At 39.9% G+C, this 19,924-nt stretch overlaps 1 protein-coding gene and 1 long non-coding RNA gene across 3 annotated transcripts in view; one reads left to right on the top strand and one right to left on the bottom strand.

Moving 5' to 3' along the window:
• Positions 1-13,025, bottom strand: part of LOC111861917 — a 44,146-nt gene extending 31,121 nt beyond the window's left edge. The window contains exons 1-5 of one of the 2 annotated variants that reach the window (XM_023846889.2): positions 12,880-13,025; positions 12,221-12,394; positions 9,561-9,769; positions 3,414-3,567; positions 2,214-2,482 (exon numbers count right to left, since the gene is read on the bottom strand). In XM_023846889.2, the coding sequence (XP_023702657.2) occupies positions 2,214-2,482; positions 3,414-3,567; positions 9,561-9,769; positions 12,221-12,394; positions 12,880-12,979 (906 nt within the window). In that variant the 5' untranslated portion in view covers positions 12,980-13,025. The remainder of the gene's footprint in view (positions 1-2,213; positions 2,483-3,413; positions 3,568-9,560; positions 9,770-12,220; positions 12,395-12,879) is intronic. The other variant, XM_023846882.2, reaches the window with a different exon arrangement.
• A 296-nt stretch (positions 13,026-13,321) lies between these two features.
• On the top strand, positions 13,322-15,825 carry LOC111861897. The gene is made up of 2 exons (XR_002842347.1): positions 13,322-13,361; positions 15,530-15,825. It is a non-coding gene; the product is annotated as an uncharacterized LOC111861897 (long non-coding RNA).
• Positions 15,826-19,924: the final 4,099 nt, after the last annotated feature.

Below are 19,924 nucleotides of genomic sequence, written 5' to 3'. Positions count from 1 at the left end.
GGGGGGGGGGGTCATCCATAGCGCAACACGTCACACTGCTCCCTCCTTAGTGCACCACCGTTCCTTTTCTTCAAAGAATGGCTTTCTGCGTCTCCTGTTATTTCAGCTACTCTTCTTGCAGCGACTATTCTTCCGTTACATCCGCTCCCCTCTTACGGCAAAGCTCATCTCGAGCGGTTCCCTTCTAAGTTGCCAGAAGATCCAGTTGTGTCACAGTCATCCGTCGCTTTCATTCTTTCCTCTTTCACTCTTGCTAGGGAGGACGGTCTTTCTACTACCGGTTCTTCCCATACGGGCCTTTTTCTTTTTTTTTCGTTTTGGAGGGGGTCAACCCCTCCACAGTGTCCATTTTCTTATTTTCAGTAACCCGTTGGAAGTACAGACTACTTGTTTCGCGAACTCTCCTCCGAAAGTCACACTGACGGTCTTCTCTCTCAGGCGTAGCAGTTCCTCCACGTCTTGGTTCCTTATGCCTTTGCTGCATTTCTGTTGTGGCTGACGCCTCCTCCCGGACGTCTGTCCTGTCACGTTTCCCATCCTTCCTTTCCAGGCTTCTTGTCCAGCATTGGCCCTGGTTGAATATTTCTTTACGGGGTCTCTCTTGCGCCGTGTCACACCTGCTCAACTAGTCAGATTTCTGTCAGCAGCCATTTCGTGCCACGGTCCACAATTTCTTTGAGTCGAAGATTTTCTGAGGATGTTCCTCTTGCGCCATGCCACTGTCGCATGGCGGGACACCTTCCTGCGGACAACGGCCAATTTATTCTGGGATCCAAGACTTCCCCGTGTCGGATTCTGCATGTTTCGCTGATGTCGGTCCCTGCGCCTTTTCTTCTTCGGTTCTCCGACTGGCAGTACTTCAGCATCTTGTACGGGTACCTCTCATAGTTCTGCCACCTCAGGTTTCCTGTCCACTGAAGCTGGCTCTTCTTCTACTAGACATACCTCCATTTCTCGGCAGGCCATTGTCTCTCCGACCGGTATAACTACGGGGACCTCTTCTTGTTGTGCCGTCCGTTCTTGGGTTGCTTCCGTTTCCGCAGCAGCATTTTCTCGCCAGGCTTTCCAGTCGGCGTCCATTTTAGCCAGGATATCCTCTTTTTCTTTTTTCCTATTGGCCTCCAATTCTTCTAGCATTTTAAGTATTAGTTGAAAGTCTTGCTCCTCCATTTTCTTTTTTTTTTATGCAATTCAATATTTCTTCCTAGATCGAGGCATGTTCAAGTTCGTGAACCACTTCTGACGGTCACGTGTGTAAGTTCGTATCCCACTTCTGAAACACCAGTTGTCACGTTTTGAGTTTGAATCTTCTTGGTCACGTGTGTAAGTCCAATCCCACTTCTGACACCAGTTGTCACGTGTTGAGTGTATAACGCGACAAATAACTACACGCCTTATTGGATATAGCGAATTTTATTTCACATTCGCTCTTACAATCACACAATTTACAAGTTCAACATTACTGCCATTGACAGTATCACAAATACTGTACTGCAATTATGCCAGAATACAATTAACTGGTGACTGACTCATAACTAGAGAACTCGAGAACTAACTGCTGGCTAACTCGGAACTGACTGTGAATAGTCTTCGCTGCCCCTTAATTAGCCTCGTTCCGGACAACACAGAAAACAGCCACGTAATAGGCACCACTGTTGTCTGGTGCCGTGTTGCTATCAACGCTGTCAGGAGTTGTTTCCTGCTGTGTAGCAACGTCGGCATCCCGTGTTACGTCACCGCAGTTGACTCGCGTTGCATAGCGACCAGTATGCTGGGACTCGGCTAACGTTGGCTCCGCTCGGCGCGTCACAGCTGGCGGGGGGGGGGGCATCATCCATAGTGCAACACATCACAATATTATGCAAGATTTCACATTTTCACAGCAGTGACTATGAAGAATATCGTCTTCTGGGATGTGGCTCCTTGTAGATCTTGTGTGAACCAACGTTTCAGAGGAAAGTTTCGCCTCCATTTTCAGGGTGGAAAAATCCAGAGAGAGCTGGTTCCTCGCTCATTGATTTTTCTACCGTGAAGATGGAGACGAAACGTTTCTCCGAAACATCGGCTCACATAAGATCTACATGCTGCCACATCCCAGAAGACAGCATTCTTCATACTGATTAATTAACAATTTTCACTTATCAATAAACAAATGTACAGGTTAGGAGAAATGGAACTGATAATGGTACTATAAATTCTAAACAACTACTAACCTTACATAATGATAAGTTTATAGAGGACCAATAGTCATGGTTAATGTTGAATATTTCAGATACCAGGTTGCTAATCATTCCTTGAGTAGTGTCACCTTTGTCCACCACATTATAAATTTGAGACAATGTATCATCTCGTAATGCCAAGTGCCAGATAGCACGACATAGATCTGTCACATGTATTGTGTTCATCTTCAGGTCTTTGCCCCAGAGAAGCTTCATCATCTCACCTAGATGCTTGTACACTGCCCCAATCACAAGACGCGGCACTGAAAACACATTAAACGTTGTTATATTCTAAGCATAAATAACAAAGGGATAACTAGATTGCTTGAGTCCAAGTTGAGGACTAATAATGGGCTGAAACCAACAATTTACGGAAATGTTCTGGAAAATTTAGAGAGTATCAAGCTTCCACCTAAATACAGGTATCCCTAAATTCACACAGGTAATTTGTTCCATAAAAATTCGTAAATTAAAAATAAAATTCCAATTAATTTACATACAAACTTGCTGAACTTAATTACGTAAGTTGTTTGTTGTAGTGAAAATTAAGTTTGTTAAGTGAAAAACAGGGACAAATTAACATACACTGTTGTAGCGAAAATTCATATAACAAGTGTTTGATACTTGCATTCACATTTTTCACATAATTAACAACTAGTTACTTGTGTGCCCAGTATAAACACTGAAAAGCCCCCTCCCACTGACAGGGTTGGACTTTTGATCAGTGCATACCAGGACCAGGGTCACAGTCACCTCCCCCCCCCCCTATAACATGCATATTTAGTAACAGCAATTATTACAATGGTAAGGGTTATATCTCGACTGAGGGGGGGCACAGTAGCGTAGTTCATTGGGGCATTATACTACAAGCTGGAAGGTCACAGGTTCGATTCCTGATGAGGTCACTGAATCCTTCCAGCTGTACTATGGACCTGGGGTTGACTCAGCCTCTTAACANCTTTCGGGGGGGGGGGGGGGGGTAAAGAGCAGCCGGTGCATAAGACTGACAACCTTCCTGCCATCTGTGAGCCAACTGTCTAGAAAATGTGGTAACCTCAACATCTCACACCCTATGGGCCTTCATGGCCTGTTACAGGGATAGCTTTACCTTCCTTTATATATCTACCTTCTGAATGCTTGAAACATATCTACAATTAAAAAAAAAAAAGCATTCCATATAAGACAAGAACCTACCCAGACCATGTCGATCACCTATTCCATACACAATAGCAGGCCTTACAATTGTGAAATTAAGGCCAGCAATATTATGAAGCTCTTCTTCTACCTGCCTCTTAAACTTAGCAAGATACGTCCATGGTTCTATCTTCCCATCTTCTTTGTGGGGAACCTGTACAAATTAACGAGAGTACAATTAAAAAGAATCTGACAACACAATTTATTCTTGATCTTCAATAGTTCATCTATATGAACTATTATATAGTTTACTAACATAGGTTATTTTTCATTCTACAAGGGTTGGATAAAAAGTAGTGGCAACACTGCTGTAACATGAAAGATGTGCATCAGGTGCCACTAGTGCCATCTGTAGCTGATAGCAGAAGTTCAGTTGAAGTAGTGCAGTGAGTGGCTCTGGTAGTGTTTCATTGAGTTGCAATGTGCATCATCTTGAGGTGTAGGAGCCCAGTTCAAGCACCCTAACAACATGTTTACAAAACAAGAATAATGCTCCTGGATAAAAATTGAAGTTGCACGAGGTCATAGTGCACAAAACTGTTATCAGGGACGGCAAGAAGCATGTGCTTTGCCATATCGCACAGTGGCACGATGGGTGAAATTGTTCTGTGAAGGGAGGGATGCCATTCAGGACAGCTGTTGTTCAGGATGACCCCATGTTGACAACCACACAATTCAGCTTCTTGCTTCTTTGCTGGATGTCGATCATCGATGGGTTGCATGAGAGTTAGCTGCTGAGGTAGGTATATGTCACAAAACAGTGCTCCACATTCTGCACAATATTCTTGGATACCGCAAAACTGCAGCGTATTGGGTACCCCATACAATGTCCGAGGTGAAACAATGGCAACGTTATGCAATTGCACAGGACTTGTTGGACCGGTACCAGAGGGAAGGCGATGACTTCCTTGGAAGGATCGTCACTCTGGATGAAACTTGGGCTCACTCATATGAACCGCACTGGAAGCAATAATCAAATGAATGGAAGCATCCTGGCTCTCCTTGTCCAAAGAAAGTGCGCCCTACACAGAGTAATGTGAAGGCGATGTTCATTGTGGCATATGACACTGATGGAGTGATAATGCACCACACTGTACCTCAACGACATACAGTAAACGCTGCAATTATATTGAAGGAATGTAAGTGTGTTTACCTCAGGTAATAAAGTAATTTCAGAACTACAGAGGTGTTGCCACTGCTCTTTATCTGACCTTTGCATTTTCTATAGAAAATATAAACTTATACAAAGCTCTAAAAAGGAAACTAATGACATACAATCACTGACACGATTCAAACTACATGCTGACATTATATACATTAATAATCATGCAATTTAATGGTCAACTTCTGTGCATGACTGAGGATAATATTTGACCCTAACATACAGGAAGTAAGAGAACGGAGAAAATTACATAATGAAGATCTTTATAATTTGTACTCTTCAACAAATACTATTGCAATGATCAGAACCAGAGGATGAGAAGGCCAGAGCATATAGCACACAACAGAATTGTAAAACTCATACAAAAATTTCTGGCAAAAACCCTGAAGAGAAGAGACCCTGGCAAAAATTGAAGGGTAATATTAAGAGGGAAAAAAATGACCTCAGGCACAGCAAATATAAAAGTGCGAACTGGATTCATCTAGCAACCAATGGCAGGCTCTTGTGAGCACAGTACTAATCTTTCAAGATTCATACAAGGCTGGGAATTTCTTGACCAGCTGAGCAGATGTCAGTTTCTTAAGAATGGTTCTTTTTTTCATAGTATTAGTTTCTACACATAACTTCCAGATATAACCTAAAAGCTTTGCACCACGGCCACACTGTAATTTTTAACAATAAATATATTTAGCATCTAGCCATGATGTTCATATAAAGTTTTAAGAAATCCATCTTGCTCAAAAGTCATAATGAGGGAGACTTATATTATATGGGTACACAAAATGACACAATAAAATAAACCTGTCCTTCTCAGCCAGTTCAATTCACTTGTATTAAATTTTCTCTTCATCTTTCCTCTACAACATATTCAAACTGAATCATTTCAATGCAAGCAGTTCTTCAAACATGCGTCAAAAAAAAGATATATTTCTTACTAATATTAGTATGTTATTCTGGGCCACAATAAATCATATACACATTTTTTGTTTGTTTGCAAAAACTGATATCTTATGAAGAAATACCATCATCATCATCATCATCATCACTGGCACAACAGCCCTTTGTGAGCCCTGGCCTTCCTCAGAATTGCTCGCCATTCTTCTCCATTCGATGCTACAATCCTCCAGTTCTTTATACCCAAAATTCTTATGTCCTGCCACACACACATTCTTCCCATCTCAATCTTGGTCTTCCCACTTTCCTATTTCCTTCTGGTTTAGTATTAAGCCCTTTGTGAACCCTGCCCTTCCTCAGAATTGATCACCATTCTTCTCCGTTCAATGCTACATTCCTCCAGTTCTTTACACCCAAAATTTTTATGTCCTGCCACTTGTATTCTTCCCATCTCAATCTTGGTCTTCCCATTATCCTACTTCCTTCTGGTTTAGTATTAAGTATTTTCTTAATTGTTCTATTCTCGCTGGCACGTATTATGTGCACAGCCCATTCAAGCCTTTTCACTTTTATAAATCCAATAATGTCTGGTTCATTATATAGTTTGTATAGCTCATGGTTATACCTCTTTCTCCATATTCCATTTTCTTCCACTGGTTCAAAGATATATCTCAGGATCCTCCTTTCAAATATAGTTAACAGTCCTTCATCCGATCTTGACAGTGGCCAGGTCTCAGAGGCATAAGATAGCACTGATCTTATAAGTACTTAATTCATCATAGTTTTCGTTTTCCTGGGTATTAGTTGGGATTTCAGGTGTTTCCTAAGGCCCTGGAGACATTTATTTGCCGCAAGTACATGCTTTTTTATTTCGTTACTGATGTCATTTTTACAGTAAGGTAATCCAAGGTAAGTAAAACTACATACAACCTCAAATTTATAGTACTTTGTTTTATTCTGGTTAATTTCTAGAGTCATCTTTTTTGCTGCTCTTTCCAAATTAAGAAAAGCTTTTTTCATAGATTTTTGTGTTCTACCCACTTCTGACACCAGTAGTCATGTGTTGGGTATGTCACGCGACAAATAAATTCACGTGGGTCTCAGATTTAACGAATCTTTATTGGACATTCACTCTTACACACCATACAGTTATTATCGCCTGCGGTATCACTTGACTTCTGGCGGCTAGGTTCCAGCTGTTGTAACCGCACCATGCAGGAACCTCAGGAATGTTTTTCATTTACATTCTTAACTACAATGCATTACATGTAAACAAACTGTACTACTGTTAACAATAGATGATATAGAATTGACCCCAGCACCAGCAGACGCCAAGGACAACATCTGGTCTTTCTGAGGGACAAGCAAGCTGCAGGTCACTTGAAAACCCAGAACGGAGCAGGAAGTATCCTGCTGTGTTTTCTGGGAATTTCAATGCTTAACTCCGATGGTGCGAGTCTTTGAAAATTGGAGACTTGACAGATACGAGTCGCGTACCAAGCGATCGTTAGTGTACCTTCATTTATTTGAGAGCTGTCGGAGGGACTGTGTTGTACGTAGGCCCAAATTAAAATGGATCTGGTTAGGGATTGGCTGAATGCAAATGAGAGAAACACCCAAATTTTAGGTTCAGCCAATCAGCAAAATTTCAGAGGAGAGGAATCCAGGCGCTCCCAGAACCGTCAGGACTTCTGCCTCTCCAGAGCACTCAGTCACCAACAGTGAGTAACAGGAGTGAGTAGCAAAAAGGGAGTAACATGAGTAACCTCCTGGACGTTAAATTAGCGTTGGCCAAGTCCAGTGTACAAAGTCCAAGTGCTACGGCCTCGTAATGTGTAACTCTAGTGCACATTTACAATAAAGAGCAACAGTGTTGGTGAAGTGCGAATTTTTGAGTGTTTTCTCTCTCCTTGTGTGAGCAAGGCCCAGAAGTTGCCCTGAGACAGAATCTCGTCCTACCAACTGAGCAGTCGGAACCCCAAACGCCTGCCTATCCATATCCCCTTCTTGTTTTTCCCGTTCCAAATTCGTGGATTTCACCCAAGTCCACTGGCGCCCACACAAATCCAAATTCAGAGCAATCCCACACCCTACCCTGAACCAGACAGCTACAAGGAAGCGGCGGATGAAAGTGCAGACCACAAAGGGGCGAACGTGACGGCGAGGTATAAGTGACGCCGAACATGTAGGCGAACGGTAAGGACAGTAATACTGTGTTCTATGAAGGCTATTTCCAGACTAATTCCAGACTGTTTCTTGTCGAAGCAGGGCTTTTATAACCTTGGCGGTTGCTATGCATTGAACCTTCTGTTGTCTATCACTGGGGATACGCTTTGTTGATACTGCAATACCTGAGCAACGATCAACTGTTGGGGCTACAATACCACTATTGTCGCTACCTATGCAACGGTCTGTTCTAGCGTTACTATGGAAGTGTCTTCTGGATTCCGAACATGTGACATTATCAATATCATCTGCAAATGCCAAAATTTTAACTGACTTATAGAATATAGTTCCCCTTGAGTTGATGCCTGCATCTCTTAACTACCTTCTCTAAGGCTATATTGAACAAAAGGCAGGCTAGGGAATCCCCTTGTCGAACTCCATTTCTAGTATTATAGGGCTGGACAACATATTGTGACATGGATGGCACAACGGGAAGTGGGAGTCACGTGAACTCTGCATTTCCTCGAGTGACGTCACATACCCCCCACTCCTTCCATCAGTAAGCAATGTTCGGTGGGCGCCCCCATCCCCCGTGGTGACGTGGCAGAGGAGCGGCTGCACCAGGCAACCATTTCCATGGTGACATAACACAGTGGTTACTACCCAGCCGTAAACAACTCCCGACAGTGTTGCTAGCAATACCTGTAAACAAAGCGTCAGGCAACAGCGGTACCTATCATGTACCTGTTTTCTGTGTTGTCCGTGCCGAGGCTAAATAAGGAGCAGTGAACACTAGTCAGTAGTGAGTGAGGATTGAGCCAGTTACGAGTGCGTGAGCTACTAGAGAGAGTAACCAGCCAGTTACAGTCTAGCACTCTTCGGAGTGAATTGAAACAATAGAAGTAATTGTGATTCTGCTGATGGCAGTAACTGTGAGATTGTAAATTGTGTAATTGTAAGAGCGAGTGTTCAATAAATTCGCTATATCCAATATGGCATGAAGTTACTTGTCGCGTTATACGCCCAACACGTGACCATATTCTGAATCTTAATTTGGCATTGGGTCTTTCTCGTAGTAGCTCTGGCTAAGGTGATTAACTTCTGTGGAATGTGCATCTCTTCCATTGCCAGAAAAAACTATCTCTATCAATGGAGTCATAGGCTGATTGGAAGTCAATGAAAAGATGATGTGTTTCAATTTGGAATTCATTACATTTTTCAAGGACCTGGCGAATAGTGAAAATATGATAGGTGATCTTCCTTGATGAAACCCACACTGGTAATCTCTAATTATGCCTTCCACAAACGGAGAGAGTCCGTTAAACAGAATGTTGGAAAATATTTCATATGCTATGCACAACAGACTAATTCCTCTAGAGTCAGAGCATACCATGACATCACCTTTCTTATGGATAGGGCATACAATACTTAGGTTCCACTCCTCTGGGATTATTTCAGTTATCCATATCTTAACTATCAGCTGATGTAAGTGCTTAGCATATTCTGGGCCTGAAAATTTCACCAATTCTGCAGTGATGAGATCCATTCCTGGTGCTTTATTATTTTTCAATTTTTTGGTAGCTTGTTCTACTTCTTTTATGGTTGGCGCTGGCTCTTCAGCCTCAAAATTTCCTTGATTCCAGTCTATGGTCATACCTTCCATGAAAAAATATATTTTTTAAAAACAGGAAACATCAATATTTCATGGAAGGACGAACACTTTCATAGGAGTGGAGTGGGAAGCGCCAACACTTGTGGGGAATGAGGTCATAGCTCAGTAATCAACAAAGTAAACAACAATTTTTGCTTAATTTCAATCAACTTCGATTCACAAGTACACAAATTAATTGTCTATCAGAGGATATTTTCATCTAAAATAAAGTTGGATTCTGTGGTTCAAAGCACACTGCATTCTTATAACTAACCTTATTAGAGGAACACATGTGCCCTGAGGAAACCTCGACAAACCTCTTGACATTCAGTTTGGCTGCCTCTACAGCACAGTTCAGACTGAGTTTCAAAATTCCTTCTCTGTAGACAGGGTCAGTTTGTCCAGGTTTTGTTTCACATGCACAATTGATCACATAATCAAAACCACCACCTTCCTCCACTGACAACGCAGACTGGCAGGATGCTGAAACAGAAAAGAGATTCAATTACATGTTCTAAATCCATTCCTTCTTAGGAATTCTACATCTGTCACTCAATTGACAGAAAATATGGAGACAATGCTGTAAGCAAAAATGTGTGTAACTGGCATGATTCATTTTTAATATGAAAATAAAAATTATCAAAGAGACTAATTATGTTTGTTACAAAACCAATCAGGAATCTGTATGACAGAATTGGGTCAAATTCTCCAAAACACTGGTTAGATGGGGAAGCAGAAATGATACTGTCACTCCAATGGTTAAGTTGAGAACCTGTGATTCAACTATGCGACAGATTTTTACTTGACCAGTGGAATGATATGGCAGTCTGTTCAGTTTTTCTAGAGCAAAACATAACTCCAGAGTGGCCTAGCACCCTTTCTTTCATTCCATAGAAAGTACCAACAACAAAAGAAAAAAGTTCCATATTGCAAAGCATGACTTCCCAACTTTCCAGTTCACTGGCTCTAGATAGCTCCCTTGCTGACACAAGCATAAATACAAATAAATAAATAAATAAATAAATAAATAAGCTTACAAGGAAGCACTTCTGCAGCGAAATTTGAATCATCCTGTTTAGACAACTATATAAATAAAAATGTAAATGTTGGTTTGTTAGCCCTCGAAGATCTCCGAAAGTTCTTCACCGATTGCTTTGAAATTTTGACACAACGTTGCATTCGAACAAGCACGTGTTTTTATATACCCAAAAATGTAAATGTTGGTTTGTTAGCCCTCAAAGATCTCCGAAAGTTCTTCACCGATTGCTTTGAAATTTTGACACAACGTTGCATTCGAACACGCGCATTTTTATATACCCATTATATAGATGTCACACCTGTGACAGGTAAAAACATGCGTCTTTTGAAAACCGGAATTGGAAATCAGAAGAGTGACCCCTATGGAAACGCTAGAACAGACCATTGCATAGGAAGTAACAACAGTGATACTGTATCGAATCTCCATGGTTACGACGAAGACACAGAGCATTCCCAAAGAGACAACGCAATAATAATGGGTTGTTGCGTAGGAATCGTGGAATCAACAAAGCAGCACATGGCTGAAGATATTTTCCTTCGAATGTGCAAGGATAATTCCAATATGAACATGGATTTCACAGCAGAAATCTACAACGAGGCGTTGATAATGATTGAGGATTTGTGCTTAGAAATCGCGAACAAAGTTCTCAATCAATTGGGAATGCCATCACCGAATCGATCTGCTGCTGCTTCGTTCAATGTAGAATTGCATCGTGAACAAAATTACAACACGGGTGATCGGGTGATCTTTTGTCGTATGTGCAATCAAATATTCCTAAGCTAACGCTTGAGCAAAAAGGCATATACGATCAAATCATGCAAACTGTCAATAACGGGGTTGCAGAAATCTTCTTCTTAGATGCGCCAAGAGGAACTGGTAAAACGTTCATAATTAGATTGATTCTGGCAACAATTCGATCCCAAAATGACATAGCCTTAGCTCTTGTGTCGTCCGGAATAGCTGCAACACTGCTACCAGATGGAAGAACTGCTCATTCCGCTTTGAAATTGCCATTGAACATGCAATTCATTGAAAATCCCACGTGCAACATTCCAAAGGATCAGGCATGGGAAAGGTATTGCAGAAATTCAAACTTATTATTTGGGATGAATGCACAATGGCGCACAAAAAATCGCTCGAGGCTCTTCATCGATCATTGCAAGATTTGCGTTGAAACATCAGACCATTTGGGAATGCATTAATATTACTTGCAGGAGATTTCAGGTAACATTACCTGTAATTCGTCGATCGACACCAGTGGACGAAATAAATGCTTGCCTGAAATACTCTACTTTGTGGCGACACGTAAAGACGTTAAAATTAACTACAAATATGCGTGTCCCGCTGCAAAACGATCGATCAGCTGAGATATTCTCGCATCAATTGCTGGAAATTGGGAACGGAAAGGTGCCGGGTTGATCTGACCTCAGGACGAATTTCATTGCCTCATAACTTCTGCAATTTAGTGACGTCAAAGGAAGAATTGGTTGAAAAGGTATTTCCCAATGTTGAAACCAATTATAAGAATCACGACTGGCTGAGTAAACGAGCTATTCTTGCAGCCAAGAACAAAGACGTCTACGAACTTAACAATATCATTCAGTCTGACATTCAATGCGAGGCAGTCACATACAACTCCGTCGACACTGTTGTGGAAGCAGATGAAGCGGTTAATTATCCAACAGAATTTTTTAATTCACTTGATCTGCCACAGCAACGCGTGGCTGGGTACAGCTAGTACCTACATAAAAATTATACAAGTTCAGAATTCATATACAAGAATTGCTGTTGTGCAATCTGCCTGCAAAGAGCAATAGTCTTCATATGTAAATGCTGCACCCTCCAATTTGTATTTCCTTATTCTGGTAATGGTATAACAGTATTCCACAACATACCAGGACTTATCAGGTTGGCACTTTTAAACTGGACTTTCGGAATGTTGAATAAACGTTGGTGTTTTTCATTGAGCCATGCAGTTTGTGGTGGAACTTTGTCTACCACACGCACTGTTGATACGAGGTCATTTTCAATCAGGTACTGTACAAGGTTTCTGCCAATGAAACCACAACCTGCAAGGTGTAAAACTCAGATTGAACATAATACTTTGACGAAATAATTTCCTGTTATACACGTCCTAAAGAACAGGGTGCATGGTAATAATCTGTTTTCCCTACGGAAAACAAAGATATTACTTTGCAAAATGAACCGGACGATTCAACACATACATAACACTTGCAATTTTTAAGTAAACGTCTCTCACTTATTACAAAATGACATGTGTAAAATCAAAGGTAGTTTAATACAGGGTTACTTGCATAGAAATCCGACGAATTTCACAACTCCTTACAAAATAAATTCTGCGAGTGCATCTATTCGAGCCTCGTGCAGGTGTTTTTAACACCGAACGTTGTAGTATGCAAGCTTTCAGTGAATGAAAGTAAGACTGTTGATAATTACGTAATGATAACTCAAAAAATGTATAAAAACAAAATTACAGTATAATGTCATAATTCTTACAAACAGTACTAATTATAATTATATCTGTCATGCCTACCTCCTAAAATTACTACTCTAGGCTTTATCATATCTCCAACTTCTGCCGCCATGCCGACACCCACCGGAATCGGAAGTGGTTTCAGATAAAGTTCGGCCATAGAGGTTGTTCATTGGGTGCATTGGGTAATTATAATTATTCCTGTCAAGTTGCTGTAATACCTCTTTGGCTGCACTTGTATACCAGCGCAAGGAATACATGTGCATAAACGTTCGTAGATGGAACTAAACGTATCGCTCTGACCTTCGATACATATCGATTAGTTTCCATTACAAAAGGTGCGAAGCTAAATTTAGCTCAGGTTGAACGGTTTTAAGAGTTCTAGCGCTTGGGATTTAGAGCCGTCAAATTGCAATGGTTACAGGATCCAAGCGAGTTAAATGGGCATAATCTGAACAATATAAGACGTGAAACCAGCAGGCACTTCAGGAACAAAAAGAAGGAATATCTGAAAGACAAAATTGATGAGCATGCAATGAACAGTAAGAACAAGAACGTTAGAGACCTGTATAGAGGGATAAATGACTTTAAGAGGGGATACCAGCATAGCAGTAACTTAGTGAAGCATGAGGATGGTGATCTGCTTGCAGATTCCCACAACATTTTGAATAGATGGAGGAACTACTACTACTCAGTTATTGAATGTACATATGGTCAGTGCTGTTAGGCAGACCGAAATCCATACAGCTGAGCCGTTAATACCTGATCCTAGCCATTTTGATGTTGAAAGTGCTATTGCAAAATTGAAACTATAAATCCCCATGTAGTGATAAAATTCCGGCAGAATTAATTGAAGCAGGAGGAGAAATATTACGTTCTAAGATCCACAATCTAATTACTTCTATTTGGCATAAGGAAAAATTGCCTGATCAGTGGAAGGAGTCTATTATTGTACCAATGCGCAAGAAGGGTGATAAAACTGGCTGTAGTAGTTATCGGGGGATATCACTGCTATCAACTTCATATAAAATTTTGTCCAATATTCTTATTTCAAGGTTAAGTCCATATATAGATGAAATTACTGGGGATCTTCAGTGTGGGTTTCGACATAACAGATCAACTACAGATCAGATCTTTTGCATTCGTCAGATATTGGAGAAAAAATGGGAGTACAATGAGACAGTACATCAACTATTCATAGACTTCAAGAAAGCCTGTGATTCAGTTAGGAGCGAAGTATTGTACTATATTCTGATAAGAGTTTGGGATACCCATGAAACTAGTTAGGTTGATTAAAATGTGTTTAAACGAAATATATAGTAAAGTCCATGTAGGTAAACATTTGACTCACAGATTTCCTATCCAGAATCGTCTAAAACAAGGAGATGCTTTATTGCCACTCCTTTTCAACATTGCCTTAGAATATGCAATTAGGAAGGTCCAGGGAAACCAGGTGGGACTGATATTAAATGGGACACATCAGCTGTTGGTCTACGCCGATGATGTGAGTCTGCTGGGTGATAATGTAGACGGCATAAAGAAAAACACACAAACTTTAATTGATGCAAATAAAGAGGTTGGTCTAGAAGTAAACAGAGAAAACTAAGTATTAGCTACTGTCTCGTCACCAAAAGGCAGGGCAAAATCATGACATAAAGATAGGAAACAGATGTTTTGAAAATGTGCACAGTTCAGATATTTGGGAACGATAACGGATCGAAACCTGATTCAGGAGGAAATTAAGAGGCGATTGAACTCGGGTAATGCTTGCTATCATTCAGTCCAGAACGTTTTGTCTTCTCATCTGTTGTCCAAAAACATAAAAATTAGAATATACAAAACTGTAATTTTGCCTGTGGTTCTGTATGGGTGTGAAACTTGGTCTGTGACATTAAGGGAGGAACATAGACTGAGGGTGTTTGAGAACAGGGTGTTGAGAATATTTGGACTGAAGAAGGATGAAGTGACAGGAGGTTGGAGAAAACTGCATAATGAGAAGTTTCATAACTTGTACTCTTCTCCAAGTATAATTAGAATGACCAAGTCAAGGATGATGAGGTTGGCAGGTCATGTAGCATGAATGGGGGAGACAAAGAATGTGTATAGGATATTGGTGGGAAGGCCAGAAGGATAAGAGACCACAGGGAAGACCAAGGTGTAGGTGGGTGAACAATATTTGAATGGATCTTAGAGAGATAGGATGGGATGGTATGGATTGGATAGATCTGGCTCAGAATAGGGACCAGTGGAGGGCTCTTGTGAACACACTAATGAACTTTTGGGTTATATAAAATGCTGGGAAATTCTTGAGTAGCTGCAGAATTGGCGGCTCCTCCAGAAGGGCTCAGCTCCATGAATAAGTAAGTAAGTAAGTAATCTGTTGGAAGCGGTGGAAGTCAGTTGACGTTTCGGGGAAACATGTCCCCTTCATCTTCATGGTCGAGTAAGGCAAAAAAAAAAAAAAGAATGTGAAGCAGGTAGCAAAGAGAACTTGAAAATGGAGGCTGCGTGTTCCCTGAAACATCCATTGACTATCAACGTAATACCGGCATTATATCTGAGAAGGCAGAGAACCTTAAATCTTGTTTAGCTCAGTATGTTTTATCCCTTCAAAAGGACAATATTCCTACCAATAATAATTATAATACTATCCACAGTTATCATCACACTATCAACAATGTAAGGAAAATTTGATTGTCTCAATCTGCAGGATGGTAGTAAAACTAAGGCAGTCCAGGATGGCATTCTTGTGCTGTTCTAATGACGTGATGCCACCAAGACACTTTCAAAATCCAAGGGATATGCAGATATAACCAGCAAAGCAAAAGAAAGATGGTATGTGAACAGTCTTCCACAATGTAAGATACTGAAAAAATTACATAGTATGTGATTCAGACAGAATGCTAAGCTATTTTTTGTGGTAATAAAGTTTCCTTCAATAATTATTAGAAATGAAATGTATTAAAAGTGAAAAATATACAATATAAAAATGGGCCTTTACTGAGATCTGACTTCTTCATTATAGTTCCTATTGCTGACCCATTTGTTTAACTTGTTCACTTTGATCAATTAATCATGTCACCGCAAGGCTTGCAGTGATACGCATAAGTGAAAACCCAGGCCCATTCAGAATGTCCTCTTTGTCTTTAAGGATTCAGGTCTATACACACTACACATTATGTCACTAACAAAATATTGACAAATATTCAGATATATTTTAAAACGTGTGTTCACGCCAGATGTCACCAACAAGGCCCACCACTGACCATAAAGTACAAAAGAATCTTTGATCTGTCAGCACCTATTGGTGGCTTACACTGCTAGATGATGTAAAGAACTTATCACTAACATCACACTGGTTTGCAATATATAAGTGACAAAATGAATGACAAAGAGTTATTTTGGAATTGAAGTTTTCAGAGCAGTGAATATGAGTGCGATGTTCTGGGTTGTAAGGCTGTGTAGTTCAGTGGAAGTCCACCAATGTTTCAGAAGAACATATCACGTGCATATACATGGTTCAAGAGTAAGACAAGCAAGAAACCACCAAGAAGTAGGCTGCTTTGACCCTGAAGATGGAAGTGACGTGATCATCTGAAATGTCTGCGGACTCCTACTGAGTGCTTAAATATAAGAGCTCACTGGATATAATGAGGAATTTAACAAAGTAATGATAATCTGTTCACATTCATTTAGGAAGGACTGATACTGAGTCACATTGACCTGGGTTGTACTAGCCAATTTGGCATACCGTATTGTCATGAGAGTAATTTTTGGGCACAATCCAGCATCAAGATAAAATGTATTATAGGTATGCAGCAGAAATAAACAGACATAACTCATACTATGTTTGAGAAAATTTGGCTTTAAGACAAAAATGACTGTTCATGCAAAATTATCGTCATTGTTGTCGCCATCATTATCATCATCATCATCATCATCGGCAAAAGAGCTCTTTTTGAGCCATAGCCTTTCTTAGAAAATTTAGATCATCTGGATTTAATTTCTTTTGACTTTGAAACAGTAATTTTTTTTACAGAGCATGATCATCAGCATTGTGTCAAATTCCCAACCTGGAGGACCAGATCACTGTCTTTATGTCCCCCACTGACAGGGTGGCCCAGTTATATCCCCACACACTGAGTTTCCTTTTCATTGCTTTGTATGACTCACAGGGCTACAGTGGAGGTATCATAACCCACCTCCACACAGAGAATGCAGAATATATAAGCTTGGTTAAAAGGGGTATACAAATTTACATCCTCAACCACCCCCACATAAGACATTCCATTATAGAGAAACTTTCATTTATGAAGAACTCTGGTCTTGGATGAGCAGGATCAAAATATCGTAGACAGGGTTGAGCAGGTGGCAGGGTGAGTAGCACAGATAGCAGACATGAGCAATTCTGGTAGCTTTGTCTCTTGTGTAAACTCTCCCCTCTTGCATGTGAGATAAATTTCTGAGAGAAACTGGAAATTTTTTAAATCAGACATCACCAGGCATCCAAAGACATGCAACAAAGATGAGAAGCACATTTGCAAGAGTTTCTATATAGTTCGCACAAGTTGATTTGCACAGCAAACAGGCAACTGCATCTCTCCCTCACCACAGTTCATGATGCTGTACACAAATGTTTAAGCTTATCTGTGTATAAATTGCAGCTCTGGCAGGACACAAACCAGCCAACCATGACTGTAGAATGTGATTTTATGAGGAAATGCTGCAGAAAATTGACAGTAATGAGATTTTGCTTTACTATGTTTTCTGATAAGGGAATATTCCATTTGAATTGTATTGAATTTCAGGAATTAAAAGAGGGAATATCTGAAAGACAGAATTGATGAGCTTACAATGAACAGTAAGAACAAGCACAATAGAGAAATGTATAGAGGAATAAATGACTTTAAGAGGGGTTACCAACCTAGGAGTAACACAGTGAAGGATGAAAAGTGTGATCTGCTTGCAGATTCCCACAACATTCTGAATAGGTGGAAGAACTACTTCTCTCCGTTTTTGAATGTACATTGGGTCAGTGATGTTAGGCAAATAGAAATTCATCCAGCCAAGCCATTAGTACCTGATCCTAGACCCTTTGAGGTTGTAATTGCAATTCCAATTGCAAAGTTGAAAAGGTATAAATTGCCAGGTGGTGATCAAATTCTGGCAGAACTAATTCAAGCAGGTAGTGAAATATTACATTGTAAGATCCATAATCTAATTGACTCTATTTGGAATAAAGAAAAATTGCCTGATCAGTGGAAAGAGTCTATTGTTGTACCAGTTCACGAGAAGGGTGATAAAACTGACTGTAGTAATTATCGGGGGATATCATTGCTATCAGGGAGCTGGGATAGCTTAGTTGGTATAGTGACTGTCTACAGGCTGGCTGACTGAGGATGTCAGAATTTGAGTCCCAGTAGGGCCAAGAGTTTTTGCTTCTCCATGTCATCCAGACCAGCTCTGGGTCCCTCCAACCTCCTATCCAAGGGTAGAGGGGGCTCTTTCCCAGGGGGTAAAGTAGCCGGGGTATGAAGCTCACCATTCAACTGCAGGTAGTGCTGAGGTCAAGAAAATGTTGATCTATATTGTATTGTATTTTTCTGTATTGTATTTCATCCATTTTGCTACATAGTAACTCGGACAAGTCATTTGGTAATACAAGTTAACAAAATAAAGCTACAAAGTTACAAGCATACTACCAACATTTGTTACAATCATAAGCAATATATAAATACAACATTTGAAAAATATACAAACTACTACGTACAGCTCACGAATGACTATGACATCCAAACATAAGTACTTGCACCATCCACTTTTTTATTAAAACTAACAAATTCATTTATCGTATAAAAAGAATGTTTCAATAAAAATGATTTGAAGTCTTTTTTAAAACCTGAAAACCCACCGAGTTTTCTATTTTGTTTGTGTTGAGAATGGAAGCAGTATAAATAAATAACCAGTTTAATCACAGTAATAATTATAGAGAAAATCACAAAGAACGAGACAGGGTAATGTCCCCCTTTATCACAAGAAGGTTGAACACAAAAACTCTCAGGCAGCGTCAGACTCTCACTGCGATCACCAATTCACAGCGCCCTTCTTTTTGGAAGACTCTCGGAAGAAAAAAAAAACAAAAGAATGGAAAAGAGCGCCCTCTACACATTATGGAAATATAAGGCGCCAACATTCAAACTAACAAAATTAATACAAAAGTGATTTTGATTGTTATTAATACTACAACACCCCCCTCAATCAAAATATAGAACTTTGATGAACAATTCCTAAACATTTAAAAATCAAAAGAAATTATTCACAAATTTTAAATTTAATAACAAGCCAAAAATTCACTGTGAAATAAACATTCTTCCCCTGAGTGTTTCAATATTATATTTAAGCATCCTGTTGCACTCCATACGATATGTGATATAATGACAAAAACTCCGTCTCAAGTGCAAACAATATATTTTGTGTCTTTGATCTTGTTCCCCTACACTACATGTTTCGGCCTCAGACGGCCATCATCAGGTGTATAACACTCACGTCGCTGTCACACTGCATCCAGCTCAAAATTTAACATTTAAAAACACTTTCCTTGTTATTATCAACTTCTACTTCGTTGATAACTGTCTGGTTTGTAGATTATTTTATCTTACACACGTTAATTTTGACTTTGTTTTAATAGCACTATAATAAAATCTTTAGTTCTAATTTTAAAAACCTTTAAAATTCTTTCCTAAATTTTAAAATTTTTAAAATTGTTAGGGTTATTCGCCCTATGTTTAAAGTGCTGCAGTGGCTAGTTCTTGTTACCACACTGTATAGGTGTTATCTTGTGTAGTCTTTCTGTGTGCGTACCGCTGTTATTCTTTACTACGTGCACACATAGTAAAGAATAGCAGCGGCACGCACACAGAAAGACTACACAAGATAACACCTATACAGTGTGGTAACAAGAACTAGCCGCTGCAGCACTTTAAACATAGGGCGAATAACCCTAACAATTCTAAATATTTTAAAATTTAGGAAAGAATTTTAAAGGTTTTTAAAATTAGAACTAAAGATTTTATTATAGTGCTATTACAACAAAGTCAAAATTAAC

The sequence above is a fragment of the Cryptotermes secundus genome, unplaced genomic scaffold (genome assembly GCF_002891405.2).
Source record: "Cryptotermes secundus unplaced genomic scaffold, Csec_1.0 scaffold180, whole genome shotgun sequence".
Lineage (NCBI taxonomy): Eukaryota > Metazoa > Arthropoda > Insecta > Blattodea > Kalotermitidae > Cryptotermes > Cryptotermes secundus.
The sequence above is the reverse complement of the archived record's forward strand: the minus strand, read 5'-3'. Positions and strand labels throughout refer to the sequence as shown.